Consider the following 20,059-nt stretch of genomic DNA (forward strand, 5'->3'; position numbering starts at 1 on the left):
TGGTAGCAAGTATTAGGTAATTAAATAGTTCTGGTTTCAAGGCATCAAATAAATTTTTAATATCATATGATTTTTTTAATGTATTAATTAAACGGCCCAACTCTCTCACTTTATTCGAAATAACATTAATTATTTGTTTCCTTTTATGTTTTGAGAGAAGAGTTTCGCCGTACATACAGATTAGGGCATCATTCTTTACTGCTTCACTTATGTCATCAGGACGCATGATACTGAATACTTCGTCTTTAATTCGAGCATTTTGTAAAAAAGTTGAGTTTTTCACATTACCATCGCCATAAAAGTTTGTGAAGCAGATAAACAATTCTTTGGGTTTGACGATGACCTATTTTTACAGCTTTTAACGTGTTTGCTTAAAAACTCTTTAGTGTAATGTCCCAGACAATGACTACAAACAAAGTATTTTGGATCTAGTTTTTTTGAAGATTTAACAGGGCGTGTAATATTTTTTTCTGTTTGTAGAATAAAATATCCTTGTTTTCTTAAAGCAGCTACAAGTTCCATACGTTCCTTACTTTTGGGCTTTAGAGATTTGATTAACTGAACTTCCTTATTATCTGGATGGTGCCTGAAAAGGTGTCTGGTAAAATGAGTAATAACGTCTTTGAAGCAAATGGCACATATTGTTGGCCGCTCTCTTGCTGAAGGTTTTCTTTCGTAGTTAAAAAATATCTGTTTTACGGACGAATGTACTTTCACTCTGAACAATGAACCCAATATACAAAATTGTAGGATATCGGCTACTGAAAAACCGCAGCTTTTTCTAGAAACACGCACCCAGTACCCGAAGAAGACAAAGTCTGGTTGGGAATAATAGGTTATCACTTAATTGGGCCCTTTTTCTACGAGGAAAATCTAACTGCAGAACGTTTTATAATGTTATTAGAGAAAGACATTTTGCCTGCTTTGGCAGAGGTTGTCCGAGAAGACCACGAGGTGTGGTTCCAAATGGACGGATGTCCTGCCCATAATAGCCAGACTGTAAAAGAATTTCTCAACAATTGTTTTAATGATTGTATTATTGGACCAAATTGCCAAATTAAGAGGCCCCTAGGTCTGGAGATCTTGCCCCAAACGATTTTTTTTTTTTGGGGCATTTGAAAACCAGGATTTATTCCGAAAAAAAGTTAAATTCACTAGAAGAACTTAAAAATAGTATATGCGAAGAATGTAGAAAAACTTCTCCTCGAATATTGGCTAACGTTCGTAGAGAATTTTACAATAGATTAGTGTATTGTTTAGTTAAAATGGTGGAATATTCGAGCACTTGCTTTAATTAAATATTAAAACTGTGTTGTATGTTAAATTTTATGATTAGTGTATTAAGTATTAGTATTATTATAGTATTAAATCATTTAAAATAAATAAATCATTTTGCAGTTATTTTAGTGTGATAAATTGACGATAATCTTGTGCCAACAAATATCACAGATCTTTGAAATTTTTAAAAAAAGGTGTTGATTGTTCCTTAATAACTCAAATAGGTGATGGAAAGGGGAAGATATTTTCGACAATTTTCACTCCACGACTAAAATAATTCGTTTTTTGAGAATGCCATCTGATATAAAAAGTAATTTGCTACAAAAAAAGTCTTATGGACTTTTTAGCTAAAACAATTAGGGAAGCAGGAATATGTATTTCTTTATTTTTGCATTGTAATTCCTATGGTGCGTAATGAGATGCAGCACCCGGTATATATTTTTGATATACTTCTATAAAAAACACCATTACAATTTAGAAAGCTGGCTCATTAAATCCGCACAAGGTGTCTCGAGTATTAAAAACAATCGCCAATACTTTGAAGCAATGTTGCCAATTCAACGGGACTCGTACTGTATGTGAATCAACTCGGGCTTCGAATACGCTGTAAATATATTAAATGTGTATATAAATATACACCCAATGTTCGAGACGCCCCCTACCCATCAAATCGATGAACTAAATGGCGTATGTCTGGAGATACTCCCTGACAATTCGAAGCCCAAAAAAAAATGTGTTATTGATAGCGTTGTGCAGCGTACAGTTTAGGCTCAAACATATACACGTTAATCTTTAGGAAGCCCGGAGTCGGGCCTCGTATTGTCGATGCGGGCTTCATATTAATAGGGCAATATGGAACTTTTGGCTTCGTATTATCGGTTAATGAGTATATATATATATATATATATATATATATATATATATATATATATATATATATATATATATATATATATATATATATATATAAGATGTAGATCTTTGAAACACACTCAGTGAACCAAAGATCCAAGGTTATTGGTTTAACGACCACTCGTACGAAATCAAATAGATGAAATAGAGACTGTGGAAAAATCCCCTTACGAACAATTCACACATCCACCATTTCGGGCTGGGAAAAATTTTTCTAAGAGGGCGAAACACATTTCTAAGAACTGGTGTTTGGATCTTTGATTCTATTAGAAAAATTTTTCCCAGCCCGAAATGGTGGATGTGTGAATTGTTCGTAAGGGGATTTTTCCACAGTCTCTATTTCATCTATTTATAAATATATATATATATATATATATATATATATATATATATATATATATATATATATATATATATATATATATATATATATATATATAAATATATATATATATATATATATATATATATATATATAAATATATATATATATATATATATATCAAAAAATTGTAATTTAAAACTAAAAATCGACCTGTTTCGGCATTTCCTTAAAATCTAATAACTACTGCCAAATATCGAGGTGGACTGTTTTCTTTGGCCCATCCTGTATATTATATATTTTAAAGTAGATGACTTTATTGAAAATAACATTTAATATACTTTAAAGTAACTTACTTAAAGTATAATATTTAAGTATAATATATGTCTGAATTGTGAATGTTAATGAGGTAGATAAAATTAAATTATAAAAAATTTTTGTTACCAAGTAATAACACAAAATGATTTGTTTAATTTTGAAACAATTTCCGAAGTGGAAATTGGAACGCCAAGATAAACATATTTTCAACGGAAATTTTTCAATTCTGCAATTGTGATACTTACCAGTATAATTTTTTAGGGAAAAGAGGTAGCTTGCAACATTACACGGTTACCTCCCGGTACAGTAATTTTTGAAGATCTGAAGCCCGATATACTAAAAGGCCAAGTATTAAAACCCATAGATCGTGGTCCACGAAATCCAAATGACGCATTACCGGGCCGCATTAGGTATAGAGCTCCCGATCATTCTGAAGTCGAAATATCATTTAGTGAAAAAGATCAAATGGGTGATTTCACCCTTCGCCACGGTGATTGGGTACAATTTCAAGTTGCAACTGATAGAAGGGATGCTCTAGACAGAGCAACTCATATTTTGTTGTTGGACGAAAGTTTTAAGTAAGTATCATAATATTAGTTTTTTGAAATATACTCAGTGATATTAGAAGTGTTACACCCAGAGGAAATAACTTCTTGAATATTTGCTTAATTTTTTGGTGAGCCTACAACTTTGTTTTTATTGGATTTATAGACTTCATTAATACACCTCCTTTTTTCGTATTTTTATAATCTGCATTTTTGCTAAAAATATTTTGTTCGATAAAATATTTATTTTTTGAGTTATTTACAAAAAACCGCCTGAAAACGTGTCTTTTTGTCGAAAGTTAAACGTTTTCAATCGCAAATAACTCAAAAAGTATGGACTTATACTTCGTCTAATTTACTTACCGTTGCACGTCATCCGCGTCATAGCCTGTGACGTCACATGATACCAACACGAAATATTTAGGCGGTAGGTGTGTTCTTTTTTAGAATCATTTTGCCTAGTAAACTGGAATTACAGCCACTAGACATATTTTATTATATACGAGTAGAAATAATATTTGAAGATTTCTATTAATGTTAACCTAAAGAAATATACAATAATATGTTTCATGTAATTTGTATAAATGGATTATAAAGCGTTTTTATGAAGCACATTTGCTCGGATCATACTGTAACGGCCGGTTTCACAAAGTAACGTTAACTTGTGGTTAAGAGATAACCTCAAAATTACGGTACCCCGTCAAAATAGCTCCGTCAAAAAAGCTCCGACAAAATAGCCCCGACATAATATCCCGCACACAAAATAGCTCCGACAAAATAGCCTGAAGACAAAATAGCCGCGGAATAATAGCCCGCCGACAAAATAGCCCCGACAAAATAGCCCCGAAAAAAAAGCACCCTTCAGAATTCATCATGAAATAATTCCTTAAAAAAATTTTTTTCGGAAATGGTAATTATCCTATATTCAGATGTTTATCTTAACCACATTAAATAAAAATTGTCTTTTCGGAGAACTTGAGTCCTGTCTTTCCTGCCTCTTGGAAGTTTGAACATTTAAGTTAAGCGAAAATCAATGTTAATTTATGATATAAACATTTTTTTCTGTTTTCGGGTAAAAGTAAAATGCATTTTAAATTAAATTAAATACATTCTTCCTTTTTGTCAAATAATTTAAATTGAAAAAATGTTTTTGGACACCTTGTATAAATAATTATGTAATTGTTTATAAGGGGCTGTTTTAGCCGGGGCTATTTTAGCCGGGGCTGTTTTGACCGGGGCTATTTTGTGTGCGATCTATTTTGTCGGGGCTATTTTGTTTGCGGGCTATTTTGTCGAGGCTATTTTGACGGGGCTTTTTTGACGGGGCTGTTTTGACCGGGCTATTTTGACGGGTCACGCAAAATTACCCCAAAATATGCGTTTCAGTTTCATAATTGTTACCCTTCTGGGTATACCCATAAGGGTAACCCACTCCAACATCTGGTTAAAAATTCTGTGAGTTAACCATACTTCGCCGTTGACCTGAAACTAAAACGCATATTTTGACGTAACTTCTGGTTATCTCTTAACCACAAGTTAACTTTACTTTGTGAAACCGGCCGTAACTGTAATCGAACGAAGGTGACATTTTAGAATAAATTGGTAACATTTATTTGACAGTTGCGGTGATGACACTTCATATTTGTTTATATTCTTTAGTATAAGTATTTGTTTTATTATATTTACTGTTTTTATTATTTACTTTAACGTAAGATTATAACTTAATTCTTGTTCTCTATTTCGAAAGTTTTTATTTATTTACATTGAATATTAATTTTTGTTGTTGTATAATTCACGTTTACAATAATTACATATGTGATCTATTTGATTTAAAATGGATTCAGGATTTTTTTATACTTTGGCAACTATGTCAACTTAAATCTCTAGCGTAGATAATGACGTGCAGCGGTAAGTAAATTAGACGGACTGTACTTAAAAATCTCTCTAGAACGAAAGTTGCTTAGAATTAGTAAATTTAGTCATTTCCGAAATTGTTTTAAACGTGCCTTTTTCACCCCTGAGAAGGGGTGATGGTCACCCCCCAAGTAAAAGCAACCAACGGCACAAATTCAATTTTGAAGTGGAGGGCAAGTAGGACCTAAATCCAAATTTTCATGCAATTCGGAGTTAACCCTGAAAATTACACTCCAAAACAGTCATTTACTGGGCTATTATCACTCTTAAGATACACACATCAAAATAATCTAGGGAACACCTATATTAACAGCTTTAAATCAATATTAACTGCAAGTATAAAAATACATTTATGATTTTAATATTTTTTGTTGTTTTTGCGATTATTGTACCAACTTGAACGGTAATGCTGACAAGAATGGCTATAAAAAAATTTGACAAAATATGCGTTTTTGTCTATAAGATAAAAAGTAATGTTTCTTTATTGGTACTTTATTTTCCATGTCTCTCCGGATTTTTATTTAGTTTTGCTATTGCCAATAATGGAGAAACATCATTTATATCTCGAAATGCAGTGGCATGCTATCAGGATGCTTAGACCCGGCAGAAGTCAAAGAGACGTTGCTGAGGTCCTCCACATGAAAAGTAATGTCATTAATTGGTTGTGATGAAGGTTTCATGAAACTGGTTATGTTGCTGAACGTCATAGAGGCTGTACAAGGATAACCAATCAGATTAACACTTTCAGCGCCACGGGTGGTTCACAAAATTTTCATTCTGGGCCAAAATGTTTTTTTTTGGATGAATAGAGTTTTTTTATGTTATTTTAGGGTGACTGAAGCAATTTTTTTTATTTATTTGCAGTTTATTTTCGTATTTTTCTATTTTTGTATGTTTATATGAATTTCTAGTTACATACAACCTATCTTTTCATGTCTACGTGTCCAAGGCCAAACCCAGTTATACCAAGAAATTGGCTGAGGCCATAACATTATTTTCTACATATAAAAACTTAAGAAAGTGTGTACTTTTAGGAGACACAACCGATCGAACACAACGAGCCATGTGTATCTTTTTCGGTACACAGCGTTGAGGACAGTGTGTATCCAGAAGGATACACTGGCTCACTGGTCTCACTATAACTGCATCACAATTACAAATAAGGCTGCAAGAGACCCATTAGGTGTTTGTAAGTTGCCAAACTATTAGAAGTCAACTGTATGAAGTAGGTTTAAATGCCAGTTGACCTGTGAGAGCGCCTGTGTTATACAGAGGAAATCGCGCTCATCGACTTCAGTGGGCACAAGAACACGCAAATTGGGTTAGACGTGAGTAGGCCTCTACTTTGTTCATATGTGAGTCTCGATTTGGATTTGCACCAAATACGAGACGAACAAGAATTTGGAGACGATCTGGCAATGCTGAACGATTGATCATCGTGCAGGAGGTTCATAGACAGCAAGGCGGCAGTATAATGGTATTGTACAAGAATTCATCTGTACTCAGTAGATATATCTTAAAAACACCCTGTAATTATCTACGATAATTACTTTCAGTTATTTATGTCATCATAACAATATTACAACCTTCATTCGATTATATAAATATTGTTATCCTAGATCACGATTCAACTAATAATTGCAGAGTCAATTATAAACACTTTTCATGGTCGATGCTGAATAGGCATTTCTAAATATATAAACAGTAAAACTATAACAAGGGAATTCATATTATTATAGCAGACATTCGTCATTCTATTTTGGTGATCAGACGTAATATTTCCACATTAAAGATAGTGTCTCTTTCTACACGAGATGTTCTTTGGGTGCGGTGCTACCAGCTTATGCTTATGTGAGTGTAAATAAAACAACTCAACAAGTAAAAGCGTATCAATTATTCCACCCCTCGGATAAGGGATAACCACCCTCACCGGGAGAAGATAGCCTTAGTGCCCAGGGCTGTCATATGGCGATCCAGAACCAGGGAAGAACTCGGGACTGGTGAACAGGACAGGTATGAAGAAACACGTCAATGTTCTTGCACCTCGACCACCCTAGAACAGTGTGGTATGCAGAAAAGGATGTAGAGATCAGGCCTGACATGGAGCTGAATGGAATGGTATGGAGATGGAACATCGTGGGACAATGGAAAATGGACAATGCTATGGAACGTGCAGCGAGGACTTGTGATACGAACAAAGACGTGTAAAAGTGGTAAGTCCATATTAGCTATTTTTGTGGTATTTCCTGATTAATATAAAGTATAAAGTATAAACATTATGTGCTACCTTAATTACATTAATATATGTTTCAAGTTTACCTATTTTTACTTAATTATTCTATTCTATTACCAATATTTATCAATATACAAAGATCTTTTTTTTACCCTCATATTAAGTTATTATAGGACGCAATGATACAATTTTATATGATTTTTTCATATTTATCAACGTATACTTTATCCTTGCTGACTTTTATTCATTTATTATTTGACTACTGATTTTTAGTACATTTTTGCAATTTTTATGATTTTAATATTTGCTATCGTAAATATACCTATCGAAATAAATATACGATATATAACAAATATACGCTATATGCATAATACATTTAAATTATTATTCTAACTACTTATTTACAAGGGTTAATATAACGTTATTTATTTTTGAATTTTTATTGCTACTGCAATTTTTACATATTTTTACCATATATTGACGTATTATTTTATCTCGATATTTTTTTTACTATATATCTATATACTACATATCTATATACACCGTAAGACTATCGAATTTATATTTTCGCTAAGAAGTGCAGAAGCTGGAAAAAAGAAAAAAAAATTATGTATAAATGAGTAGCAACAAAGTTACTTGGGAAGATTTTGTCAAAATAGTTGAGGAAATTGCACAAGAAATAGACAGGCAAAGCAGAAGAGTCTTAAAGAAAAAAGTTCCGAAATCTAAGGACATAAAGGAAGAAGTGACGACACAGCTAATTAAAGCTTATAACAAGTTCACGCAATTGACTAGGAAAAACTGGGAAGCACTTTCGGACAAACAAAGGGAATCGTGCAACAAATATTTTGGAAAAATCAGAGACAAAGTTATACGATCATTTCAAGCAGTAAATGTGAGAACAGTGGTTCCAAGTTCAATACATCAACCAATCGACAAGGAAGTTGAAGAGGAACAAAGCGATGAGGAAATAGAAGAAGGAAAAAGCGACGAGGAAGGAGAAGAAGAAATAATTAACGACGAAATAAAAGAGAAAAAAGGTGACATAAAACAAGATATAACAATATTAAACATGGCTTTCACAATCAATGAATTTTTGAATATCGCAAGCAAAATATTGCCCAACGAGTTCGATGGAAGCGCAGGGAAATTACAACCATTTTTAGACGCATTAGAACTACTTGGAAAATTGGCAGAAGGTCATGAAGACACAGCTGTAACGCTAATAAAAACGCGACTCACCAATAAGGCTAGGAACCTAATAACCACAGAAGATACAATTCCACGGATAGCTGAAGCACTAAAGAAAGAATTAAAAGGTGATAATCCGAAGAATTTAATAGCCAAATTAGCCAAAAAAAGGCAAGGGCATAGAGATGCAGCAGTGTACGCATCTGAAGTGGAAGAGTTAGCAGAACAATTAAAAGTAGCATACATAGCGGAAGGAATGCCACTTGACTTAGCAAAGAAATATACGACGGAAGCAGTAGTAACAACAATGAAACGAAACGCTAATGCAGAGAAAGCTAAGCTAATACTGGAAGCAGGTAACTTTACATCACCGCAGGAAGTAGTATCTAAATTTTTGTCGATCGATACGACTGAAGAAAATGCACAAGGAAGAGTCTTAAATTATAGGACAAACTACGAGAATAGGAGAGGACAGCAGCAATACAGAAGAGGATACCATAACAAATATGACAGAGGAAGAAGAAATAACTACGGACAACGGAACGAAGGAGAAGCAACGGACAATCAACGAAATTATTCGAACAGAGGATACAGACAATTTAACAATCAAACATACAGAGGAAACCAGAGAGGCGGACGTAACAGGAATGTATGGTTACTAGAAATAGAGGACAGTCAAGAAGAGCAAGAAAACCAGCAGTTGGGGTTTTGAATGAACAAGAAGTTGGAAGCACACAGGCAGAAATAAAATATAACATTTACAACTTCGACCTAAACCTAACGAACTTTGTACGAATGAAAACAGGAATTCTTGAAAACACAAGCACTTTTATCATAGACACAGGAGCTGACATTTCAATACTAAAATGTTCACAAGATTTTATGAAGGAACAGGTGAAACCAAACACAAAGGCGAAAATAAAAGGAGTCACTAAAGGAGAGTTGCAAACAATGGGAGAAGTTGAGACAACACTCGAAGTAAAAGGAACTCGATTCGAACACATCTTTCAATTGGTAGAACCTAACTTTCCAATTCCAACAGACGGAATCATTGGGAGAGACTTTATTTCTAACTTTCAATGTATACTAGGTTACGCAAACCTTAAAATGCACATTAAAGAGGACAACGATTGTTACATTAGTACGAAAATTCTGGATAATATAGACAATGACACCATAATAATACCGCCTAGATGTGAAATTTACAGAATCGTAAAAATTTTTCAAACGTTAAAGAAAGACAGGATAGTGGAACAGCAAGAAATACAACCAGGAATATTCATAGCAAGAGCAATTATTTCAAGTAATAATCCATAAATATAATAAATAATCTGCCGAAATATGCAGACCACTCAACAAATTATCGAGGAAAGGAGTAGAATTTTCGTGGACCGAGGAGTGTGAAAAAGCATTCAAAAAGCTTAAAGCATCTCTGACGAAACCACCAATTTTAAAATATCCCGATTTCAACAAACAGTTTATCTTAACAACAGACGCATCCAATGAGAGTTGTTCAGCAATCCTAAGTCAAGATTATAACGGAATTGGTCTACCTATAGCATATGCATCAAGAAGTTTTAGTAAAGGAGAATGTAATAAACCTATAATCGTTAAGGAATTACTAGCGATTCATTGGGGAATTAATTATTTTAAATGTTATCTATATGGAGCACCAACATTCAAAGTAAAAACAGACCATAAACCTTTGACACACCTATTTGCAATGAAAGAACCAACCTCAAAACTTACGAGGATCAGATTAGACCTAGAAGAATATGACTTCGAAATAGAGTATATAACAGGGAAAAGTAACTACGCAGACAGCCTTTCAAGAATAACATTGCATCAACTAAAAAACCTATACATAGACAACGCCCATATACTAGCTATAACAAGAGCTCAAGCAAAAGAAAAGGAGAAAGAAGCAAGACAAACAAAGGCTGAAAGTGAACTCGCACTACAGCCAGAAGCCACCAAACAGACAGTAAGGAAGGTACTAAATAATTTAGAGGCGCATAGACTACCAATTTTGTCCTTTGGAGCAAAACTAATCTCACCAAGACTGAGCATTAGGGCCAAAAACAAAATAAAATGCAGCAAAAGCATAGCCACAGGATTGAATCATTTCGATTTAAACCAAGCGTTGGTACAGCTTGATAAGCTGGCGGTAGAGAATGCAGTACGTAAAGTAAAAATATACGTAAATGATATTATTTTTAAAATGTGCACAATTGATGTATTTATTAAAGAAGGAAATAAAAAATTGAAGAATATAGAAATATACATATGTGAAGTACCAGAAACAATAAAAGATGACAAAGAAAAACACAGATTAATAGGAGAATACCATAATCACCCGATGTTCGGAGGACACGTAGGGAATAACAGACTAATTAAGAAGCTAAAGGCAAGATTCCTATGGAAAAATTTGGAATAAGACGTAAGAAAATACGTAAAACAATGCCACAAATGTCAAATTAACAAACCGAAAAGAACACATGTCGAAGAGTTCGTGATATCGGACACATCTTCCAAACCATGGGACATAGTATACATAGATACAATAGGTCCATTCACGAGAAGTAATGAAGGTAATAAATACTGTATCACAATGTTGTGTGAACTGACAAAATACGCGGTCAGCATACCAGTGTGCAATAAAGAAGCAGAGACAATAGCAAGAGGAATCTTTGATCATTTCATACCAACATACGGACTCATGAAACAAATAAGAACAGACCAAGGCACAGAGTATAAGAACGAAGTAATGCAGGAATTAACAAAGCTATTAAAAATAGAACACAACTTTTCAACGGCATACCACCCACAGTCCATTGGAAGTTGTGAAAAACTACACAGAACGTTGAACGAGTACGTAAGAGCATTCATAGACGAAGACAGAGAAAATTGGGATGTGTGTTGCAGAATGTTCACATACTGCTACAATACAACCCCTAACGCGTATCATGGATACACACCGTTCGAACTGTTATATGGCAGGAAGGTTAACCTACCGGAAGACCTTACACAGGAGATTCAACCATGTTACAATATAGATGCCTACTACAATGAGTTACGATACAAACTACAAAGCGCACACGAGAGAGCCACAACCTTCTTATTAAAACACAAAAAAGAGCGGCAAGAAAAGAATAAGCTCAAAGCAACACCACAACACTTTAAAAGAGGAGACCTAGTCCTTGTAAAAAGGGAAGAGAATGGTAAGTTTGATAGTCTTTATGTAGGTCCTTTCACGATAACAGAAGTAAATAACGTTAATTGTAAAATCAGAATAGAAAACAATAAAATCAAGGAAATACATAAGAATAGATTATATGCTTACAATCCGAAAACACAGTGAGTGACAAGTGTTACGAAACAATGTTGTTAAACGAACATTTTATATTATTTATGTATTTGCGTAGGCTTAGGAAGTTTGTATATAAAATAAATTTTTTTGTATTGATTACAACACAGTATGGGTTGGTAGCACGACTTGCAAATTTCCCTCCCCGTAGTCGGAAAATTCCTAAAAAGGGAAGGTGTACAAGAATTCATCTGTACTCAGTAGATATATCTTAAAAACACCCTGTAATTATCTACGATAATTACTTTCAGTTATTTATGTCATCATAACAATATTACAACCTTCATTCGATTATATAAATATTGTTATCCTAGATCACGATTCAACTAATAATTGCAGAGTCAATTATAAACACTTTTCATGGTCGATGCTGAATAGGCATTTCTAAATATATAAACAGTAAAACTATAACAAGGGAATTCATATTATTATAGCAGACATTCGTCATTCTATTTTGGTGATCAGACGTAATATTTCCACATTAAAGATAGTGTCTCTTTCTACACGAGATGTTCTTTGGGTGCGGTGCTACCAGCTTATGCTTATGTGAGTGTAAATAAAACAACTCAACAAGTAAAAGCGTATCAATTATTCCACCCCTCGGATAAGGGATAACCACCCTCACCGGGAGAAGATAGCCTTAGTGCCCAGGGCTGTCATAGTATGAGGTGGCATCACTCTTGGTGGAAGAACCAATCTCGTTTGTCTGGAATGGTTTCTAAACGCAACAGACTACCGCGATATTATTCTCGAACCTATTGTTGTACCCTTTGCATAATAAGCTATTTCCCAATTTCAATTATTGCACGACAATGCGTGTCCACATATTGCCAGGGTCTTGCAAACATTCCTAGAAGATAATGAAATTGAGGTTTTATTATGGCCTGCATAATCGCCAGATTTAAACCCAATTGAGTATGTATGGGACATATTGGGCAGATGCATTTTACAATAAAATATTGCGTTCAATACAAGACAGCAACTGTTTGATGGCCTTTTAATGGAGTGGAGCAGAATACCGCAGCAAGACACTGACCATCTGATCATGAGTTAGCCTAACAAATGTAGGGTAGTTATTAATAACCGTGGAGGTCATACACTACACTAACTTAACCTAAAGACTACTTTGTTGGAAGTTGAGGGGCAACAAATTAGTTTTTTATTTTCTTAGGTTACCATTTTTTACTTATGGAGTTCTCTCTTAATTTTTTTAAGATATATTACGATAATTCTAAGAAAAAAATGTTTATTTTATATTCGGGACCATTGTTTATAACTTCTTTTTTAAATATTTGAAATAAATTATTTGAAACCCTTTTGTAATCTCGCATTTTGTTTGTGTCCCCTAGATTATTTTGATGTGTGTATATTTATTCTGGTTTGAACATGAGTTTTAACATAATTCGTACCGGTTCCCCGGGTGAGTCTTAACTATAATCCTAACACTTGTCAACCTACAGGCCGTCTATATAAGCAACCATACGTGCACTAACAGAACATATTTGAAGAATTGCATTTGTAATGAGCTGCCAGTTGCATACTAATAGACTTAAATCATTTTCTTATCAATAATCCTGAAATAGTCAATAACTTATATAAAGGCCGTATGACACTATGCATTTTCTTGTACCATTTCTTATATAGTTTCTGATATAACAAAAAAAATGGATAGTGTCATACAAGGGTATAGTTTGTGTCCGCTACAGTTTCTTGTACAAAAATGCGCCAATTTGTGCGCAAAAACGCAAAACATTAATGTCATATTGGCGGCTGAAAATGCCATCGTATGATTTATGTCTTGATGATTTTATTTGTGTTTTTGTATTATTTGTGTTTTTATTGATACTTAATATGGACTACTGTTCTACTACTAACCATAAATTTAGCTCCTAGTAAAGTTCAAACTATAACTTTAGCTTGCATTGTGTTGCATAATTTTTTAATAGAGGAAAATACAATATTGTTCTGAAGCTATTTCCTTGTGGCATTTTTATGATTAATTATTTGTATGGGAAATAAGCCACAATTAAAATGAAAAAAATTTTATTGTCTCTTCTTGATCGTTTATTATATTATATTCTTGAGTTTATTATATTATATTCTTATATATTATATTATATTCTTATTTATTATATTATATATTTATTTATATTTTATTTATATTTATTTATATATATATTTATTATATTATATATTATATTATAATTATATTATATTCTTATATAGTTTATTATATTATATTCTTGAGTTGGGGTTAATTTCATGTAATCGAATGAACTATCTTTCAGTAAGTCGTCCCAGGAACGCAACTCATAAATATTGGCAATATCATTTTAAAGTCTTCTACTTTAAAATGTATAATATATGTCTGAATTGCCAATATAAATGAGTGAGATTAAATAAATTATTAGAAGAATTTTTTTGCTTAGCAACAACACTTTAGTTTATTTTAGTAATATTTTGTATTTTGACAACGGCACCCGATTTGGGCGTCGAAACGTTAATAAAATTATTTTTTTCATTTTAATTGTGGCTTATTTCCCATACAAATAATTGAAAATACAATAATTCCTAATTTGGATCAAAATGAAGTTAATTCTAATGCAAATATTTTAGCACAAATATCAAAACAAAATAAAAACACAAATAATCAACCTTATCAAACAGTCAACATAAAAATGTTGGTTAAAATATTTATAAAATCAGCTGTAGACGCAGTATTACCATACCAATGTAACATGACACAGGGTGTCGAAACAAAATTTCGACCGAATTACATACAATTTTCGGTAAAAGAACTTGCATAGTGTCATACAGGGCACAAATGTATGCAAGAAACGATATAATAAATGATACAAGAAAATGCATAGTGTCATACGGCCTTAACACTAACCCAAAAAATAATATCACCAGCAATTTAACTACTTACCTTACATAAGTGGGTTTCAATACTGTGAGTATCATAAATTATCAAAAACATCTGTAGAATATTTGTGTGAATTTCAGCCAAACGTCAGTAAAAATAATCATTAGTCTTAAGATTAGGATTTAGCAGAAAAAAATGTATACTCATAAAAAGATTGTTTATCAGATAGATAACAGTTTATTTGAGATTAATCATTATCGAGATTATCAATTGGGAAATGATAAAAAATACACATTGTAATGTTTGGTACTTAATATTATTAAGAAGTGTATATATCGTAACTGTCAAATCAGTTTATATTTCGAAGCCATTTCGAAGAATATCAACAATAATTTTTTATAATGTTTAGGGTATCAGGAGAGAAACGAGAACAGGGCGTGGTGTGCTCCGTAAAGGAAGGTTTTGGTTTCTTAAAATGTGTCGAGAGGGAGGCAAGGCTGTTTTTCCATTTTAATGAAATACTAGATGTAGAACGCACCAACGAAGTGCAAGTTAACGACGAGTTTGAATTTACTGTGGTTCAAGATCAAACAAGCTCGAGTATGTTTTCTAACAATCGACAAAGTGCCATTAGAATGAAATGGTTACCACCAGGTAAGTTAGAATTATATTTATTTTGTTGCGCCCTCCCCTACATGCATTATTGCATGTATATGCGACACTATACATACCCGAAGTTTTCGATTCTGTCTTTTTTTCTGACTGATCCATGTTAAACTTTAGGAATAAACCCACCAATTCTATATTTCAAACTTCCATGTTGGTCCAAGTGTGTGGGTTTTACGGTCCTCCCCATTTGGTGTCTGTTTTTCGAGCTTGTCTTCAAAACCCCCAAAAATTTCGAAAATCTAAGTCAGACCTCTGTGGCTTCTGATAGTATTGGTCAATACCTTTCGATCGCATGTCTAATTTTAAAAATCGCTTATACCATTCAAAGTCACAGAGCTCAGAAATTTGACGCAATTTAATTGAAGACGTTTGTGGGTGTGTGTGTGTATGAGTGTGAAAAAATTACACACTTCTGAAATTTTTATTTGTATGTTTAGAGAGAAGGGATGTGGAAAATTCAGAACCGGTGTAGTTTGTGACATTTGACCACCCATAAGCCAGTTATATGAGTTGGTAGGTTCAACAAGGCATATTTTTTGGATGAATGTATCTCAGGTTCAAAGAGAGATATGAGAACTGCAGATATACCAATTCGGTAGCGCCAGCTTTTAAACGGTGCCTAAGTGGTCAGGATCGGACATATACACCGCCCAGTATAGCCGAAAAACTAAAAAATTGAAAAATAATAAATGATGATTTTGCTTGTTTTTTCCTAGACGAATGAAAGCGGAATGTGATCGTTTCCTTTTCGTTTTCTATATTCGTCGTCTGCGGTCTTATTCATTGAAAAAGTCGCAGATTAAGAATGTACCAGAAAGAACTTTCAAAACGAATAGTCTCAGATTTAAATTACTATTTACCATTTTTGGTGGATTCTGCATCTGAGACTCTTCAATTTGTTAAGAGATGTCGCTGTATCGCGTCCTAATGGAGAATTTGAATTACCTTTCAGATTCCCTTTAAATTGATGGTCCAGCTATTTTTCGATTCAGAGGAGTGCACGCTAACGAACGCTGCTGATGACGCCTGCAATGGTAGAAACAGCCTGTCCAGCGGGTGTGCATCCCTCTGAATCGAAAACAGGCAAAACCATCATTTATTATTTTTCTATCTTTACTCGGATTTGAGTACTGAAAGTTCCTCTTCTGTCCTTTTTTTCCTAGACGAATGAAAGCGGAATGTGATCGTTTCCTTTTCGTTTTCTATATTCGTCGTCTGCGGTCTTATTAATTGAAAAAGTCGCAGATTAAGGATGTACCAGAAAGAACTTTCAAAACGAATAGTCTCAGATTTAAATTACTGTTTACCATTTTTGGTGGATTCTGCACCTGAGACCCTTCAATTTGTTAAAAAAGTGAACTTTGAAAATTTTGGTTTTTCGATAATTACTCAAAATTTCCACCAATACGCTAGTCAATGGGAGCAAGAATAGGATATTACCTCCGAATTCTATCCTACTGCATGGATTTTAATGAAATTTTGGGAATAGCCTCTTCTTATGTCCTAATTCAAAGTCTACCCCAGTGGTTCCCAAAGTTAGTTAATAAACTAGAATTTTTCCGCGGCGCCCTGAGTCAAAATATTGATTTAACGTCTAACTTTAACTGTAGTTAATATGGTTAGGTTAATTTAATAATAATGAAACATACTTTAAATTCACAAACAATTTATTGAAAAAATGATTAGAGTAATTAATGGGATAAATGAGCTTGTTCTTGTTCGTTACACAACTTTTCAAATCTCGGAATCAAACTTAACACAGCTACCCTCATTTCTTGTTCCACGTTAATTTTCGCACGGTATTTACTTTTTATTACAGCGACCGCCGAAAACCCAGCTTCGCACAAATAGGATGTTGCAAATGGAATTAAGATGCGCAGAGCTTTACCACTCAGCAGCGGATATTCATCTTTTACTGATATCCAAAAATCAGTTAGTTCCGTGCAGCCAAACTTTGTCTTCAACGTATTGTCGCAAGCCAAATCAATGAGATTTTCTTCTTCTAAAGAAGTAAATTCAGAAGGAGCTTCCGCTCTAAATGGATCTTGAATCCATGCAAACTGGTCGATATTATCAGCTTGAAAGTATTTTTCGAACCATTTGATAAGCTCTGATAAGTGATCCGCAAAAATAGATTTAATATTGCAAGAGATATTAACTTCATTGGAGATAATAAACTCCTGCAACAAGGGACAACAATCATTGATATTATTATCATTAATTTTTCTCTTCCATACTTCTAATTTTTTTCTGAAAGCTGAAATCTTCTCCGCCAATTTTAAAATGTGCGTGTTGTGGCCTTGCAGGGAGAGATTCAACGCATTTAACTTTTCAAAGATATCACATAAGTATGCTAGTTGAATCAAAAAATCCGTTTCTACAAAGTACTTGGCATACTGGTGTTTTTCTTCTTCAAGAAAAATGTACATTTCTTGCCGTAATTGGAACGTACGAGACAAAACATTACCACGAGAGAGCCATCGTGAGTGGCAGTAGTATAACAGAGACGTGTGTTCTGCACCCATATCCTCACACATTTTTTTGAAAAACCTTGCTTTCACCGGCCTAGTTTTTACATAATTTACCACAGTTACCACACGTTCTAAGACCAAATTTAGTGAAGGACTCGAGATTCTTTGATGCAAGCGCTTCTCTATGAATGATGCAATGGGTCCATACTGAATCCGGAGGTTTGTTTCGAACAAGCGCCTGTAATCCTCCATAACGGCCAGACATTGAACGACCACCATCAGTGCAAACACCAACGCACTTTGTCCACTCCAAATTGTTTTCAACCACAAATGTATTCAGGATCTCGAACAAGTCTTGCGCCTTTGTACTTGCAGTGATTTTTTTACAAAACAGAAGATCCTCCACAATGGTATTATCATCCAAGAACCTTATGTAACAAATCAAGTGTGCCTCTTTACTAGAATCTGTTGCCTCATCCAACTGTAACGCAAATTCACTTTCTTTTATTTTTTCAATTATTTGATCATTAAGATCCTCCGCCATACGCTGAATTCTGCGACTGATGGTGTTGTTAGATAAAGGCACCGCTGAAAGAAGTTTTCCCGCAGATTCTCCGATCATAATGTTTACCAAATCTACAGCAGCCGGTAGAATTAATTGTTCTGCGATTGTGTGGGGCTTTTTACACTTTGCAACTTTATACGCAACCTTGTATGATGCCAGCAAAGCATTTTTAGGTATCGACTAATGCTTGGAAAAGTTACCTTTTTGTTGCTTCAAATCATTTAACTTCCTGGTAAAAAAGCTACGAGGTTTGTCAGCAAAGTTTGGATGATTGGCTTCCAAGTGGCGTTTTAACTTACTTGGAAGCATGCATTCTGGAGCCATAAGTTTCAGGCACAATACACATTGTGGTCTCTCTTCATCATTGACGTTTGTTGATGTAAAGCCAAAATCCAAATAGCTGTCATCATATTTACGGTATTTTCGTTTCTTCACGACTCTACCACTAGTTTGTGGTGCATCCACTTTATTTTTAGAACCACCTTGTTTATTTAAATTCAAAAACTTTTCCATTTTTACAGCAACTTTTGTACACAAGTAGGTGAAACAACCCTGTTTATATTCACACTGATAAATGAAACGATGCGAACAGTATGAAACTACAAATTCAACTAACTAAAATTTAGATAAGTAAAAATTCATAGTTTTAAAATATGCACGTGCAAAGAGACGATTGTATTTGCCGACCGGCAGTGATTTATGGCCTGTCGGTCCGAAGTCAATTTACAGTAGTAAGAGAATTGTTTCGTGGAATTTAAAATATCGAGGATATATTGTCGGCATCAAATAAAATTACTAATAACTGAACTCGTTTATCATGGGAAAAATTTTTATATAGGTATATTTTAAAAGTTAAAAAGTTGTCATAACAACTTTAATTTAATGTTTAATACTTGAAGGTAATTATGTGATTATGTCTAATATTGGAAGAAAACTTTCGCGGCGCCCCTGTAGTCGAGCCACGGCGCCCCAGGGCGCCGCGGCGCACAGTTTGGGAAGCACTGGTCTACCCTATGCCGATGTGCTCTTTTATCTTGGGGTTGGTTTCCACCCCTTCTCGGGTTTGGAAAATTTTTTGGTTAAAATAACCACGGAACTAAAGCAAAAACTGTTGTATATATTTTTTTGAAAACTCGATACTTTTTGAGTTATTCGTGGTTGAAAATTGGTCATTTTCATTAAAAAATGACACCTTTTCGGACGGATTTTTGCGAATACCTTAAAAACTATGCATATTACTAAAAAAAACTATATAAAACATTTTTGTAGCTTATAAGAAAAAAAGAGATTCGTTCCTTCATAAATCTTCTAGTTATAATACAAAAAGAGATATGGTAGGTGAGAAGAGTTTGTTTTTTGGTTCATGCTCAAATCGGTGTATTCAACTTGAAATAACAGAGAAACGGTC

The 20,059-nt window shown here is 33.8% G+C and overlaps 2 protein-coding genes across 4 annotated transcripts in view; one reads left to right on the forward strand and one right to left on the reverse strand.

The window, feature by feature from the left end:
- LOC126889825 (ataxin-3-like) overlaps positions 1 to 15,136 on the reverse strand; it is a 157,079-nt gene extending 141,943 nt beyond the window's left edge. Inside the window, exon 1 of one of the 2 annotated variants that reach the window (XM_050658504.1) lies at positions 15,010 to 15,136. The gene's annotated coding sequence lies outside the window, so the exon portion shown is untranslated. The remainder of the gene's footprint in view (positions 1 to 15,009) is intronic. The other variant, XM_050658507.1, reaches the window with a different exon arrangement.
- Positions 1 to 20,059, forward strand: part of LOC126889823 (cold shock domain-containing protein E1) — a 193,313-nt gene that overhangs the window by 94,470 nt on the left and 78,784 nt on the right. For both annotated transcript variants that reach the window (XM_050658499.1, XM_050658500.1), the window contains exons 7-8: positions 3,092 to 3,408; positions 15,356 to 15,600. In XM_050658499.1, the coding sequence (XP_050514456.1) occupies positions 3,092 to 3,408; positions 15,356 to 15,600 (562 nt within the window). The remainder of the gene's footprint in view (positions 1 to 3,091; positions 3,409 to 15,355; positions 15,601 to 20,059) is intronic.

Source organism: Diabrotica virgifera, chromosome 8 (assembly GCF_917563875.1).
Source record: "Diabrotica virgifera virgifera chromosome 8, PGI_DIABVI_V3a".
NCBI lineage: Eukaryota > Metazoa > Arthropoda > Insecta > Coleoptera > Chrysomelidae > Diabrotica > Diabrotica virgifera.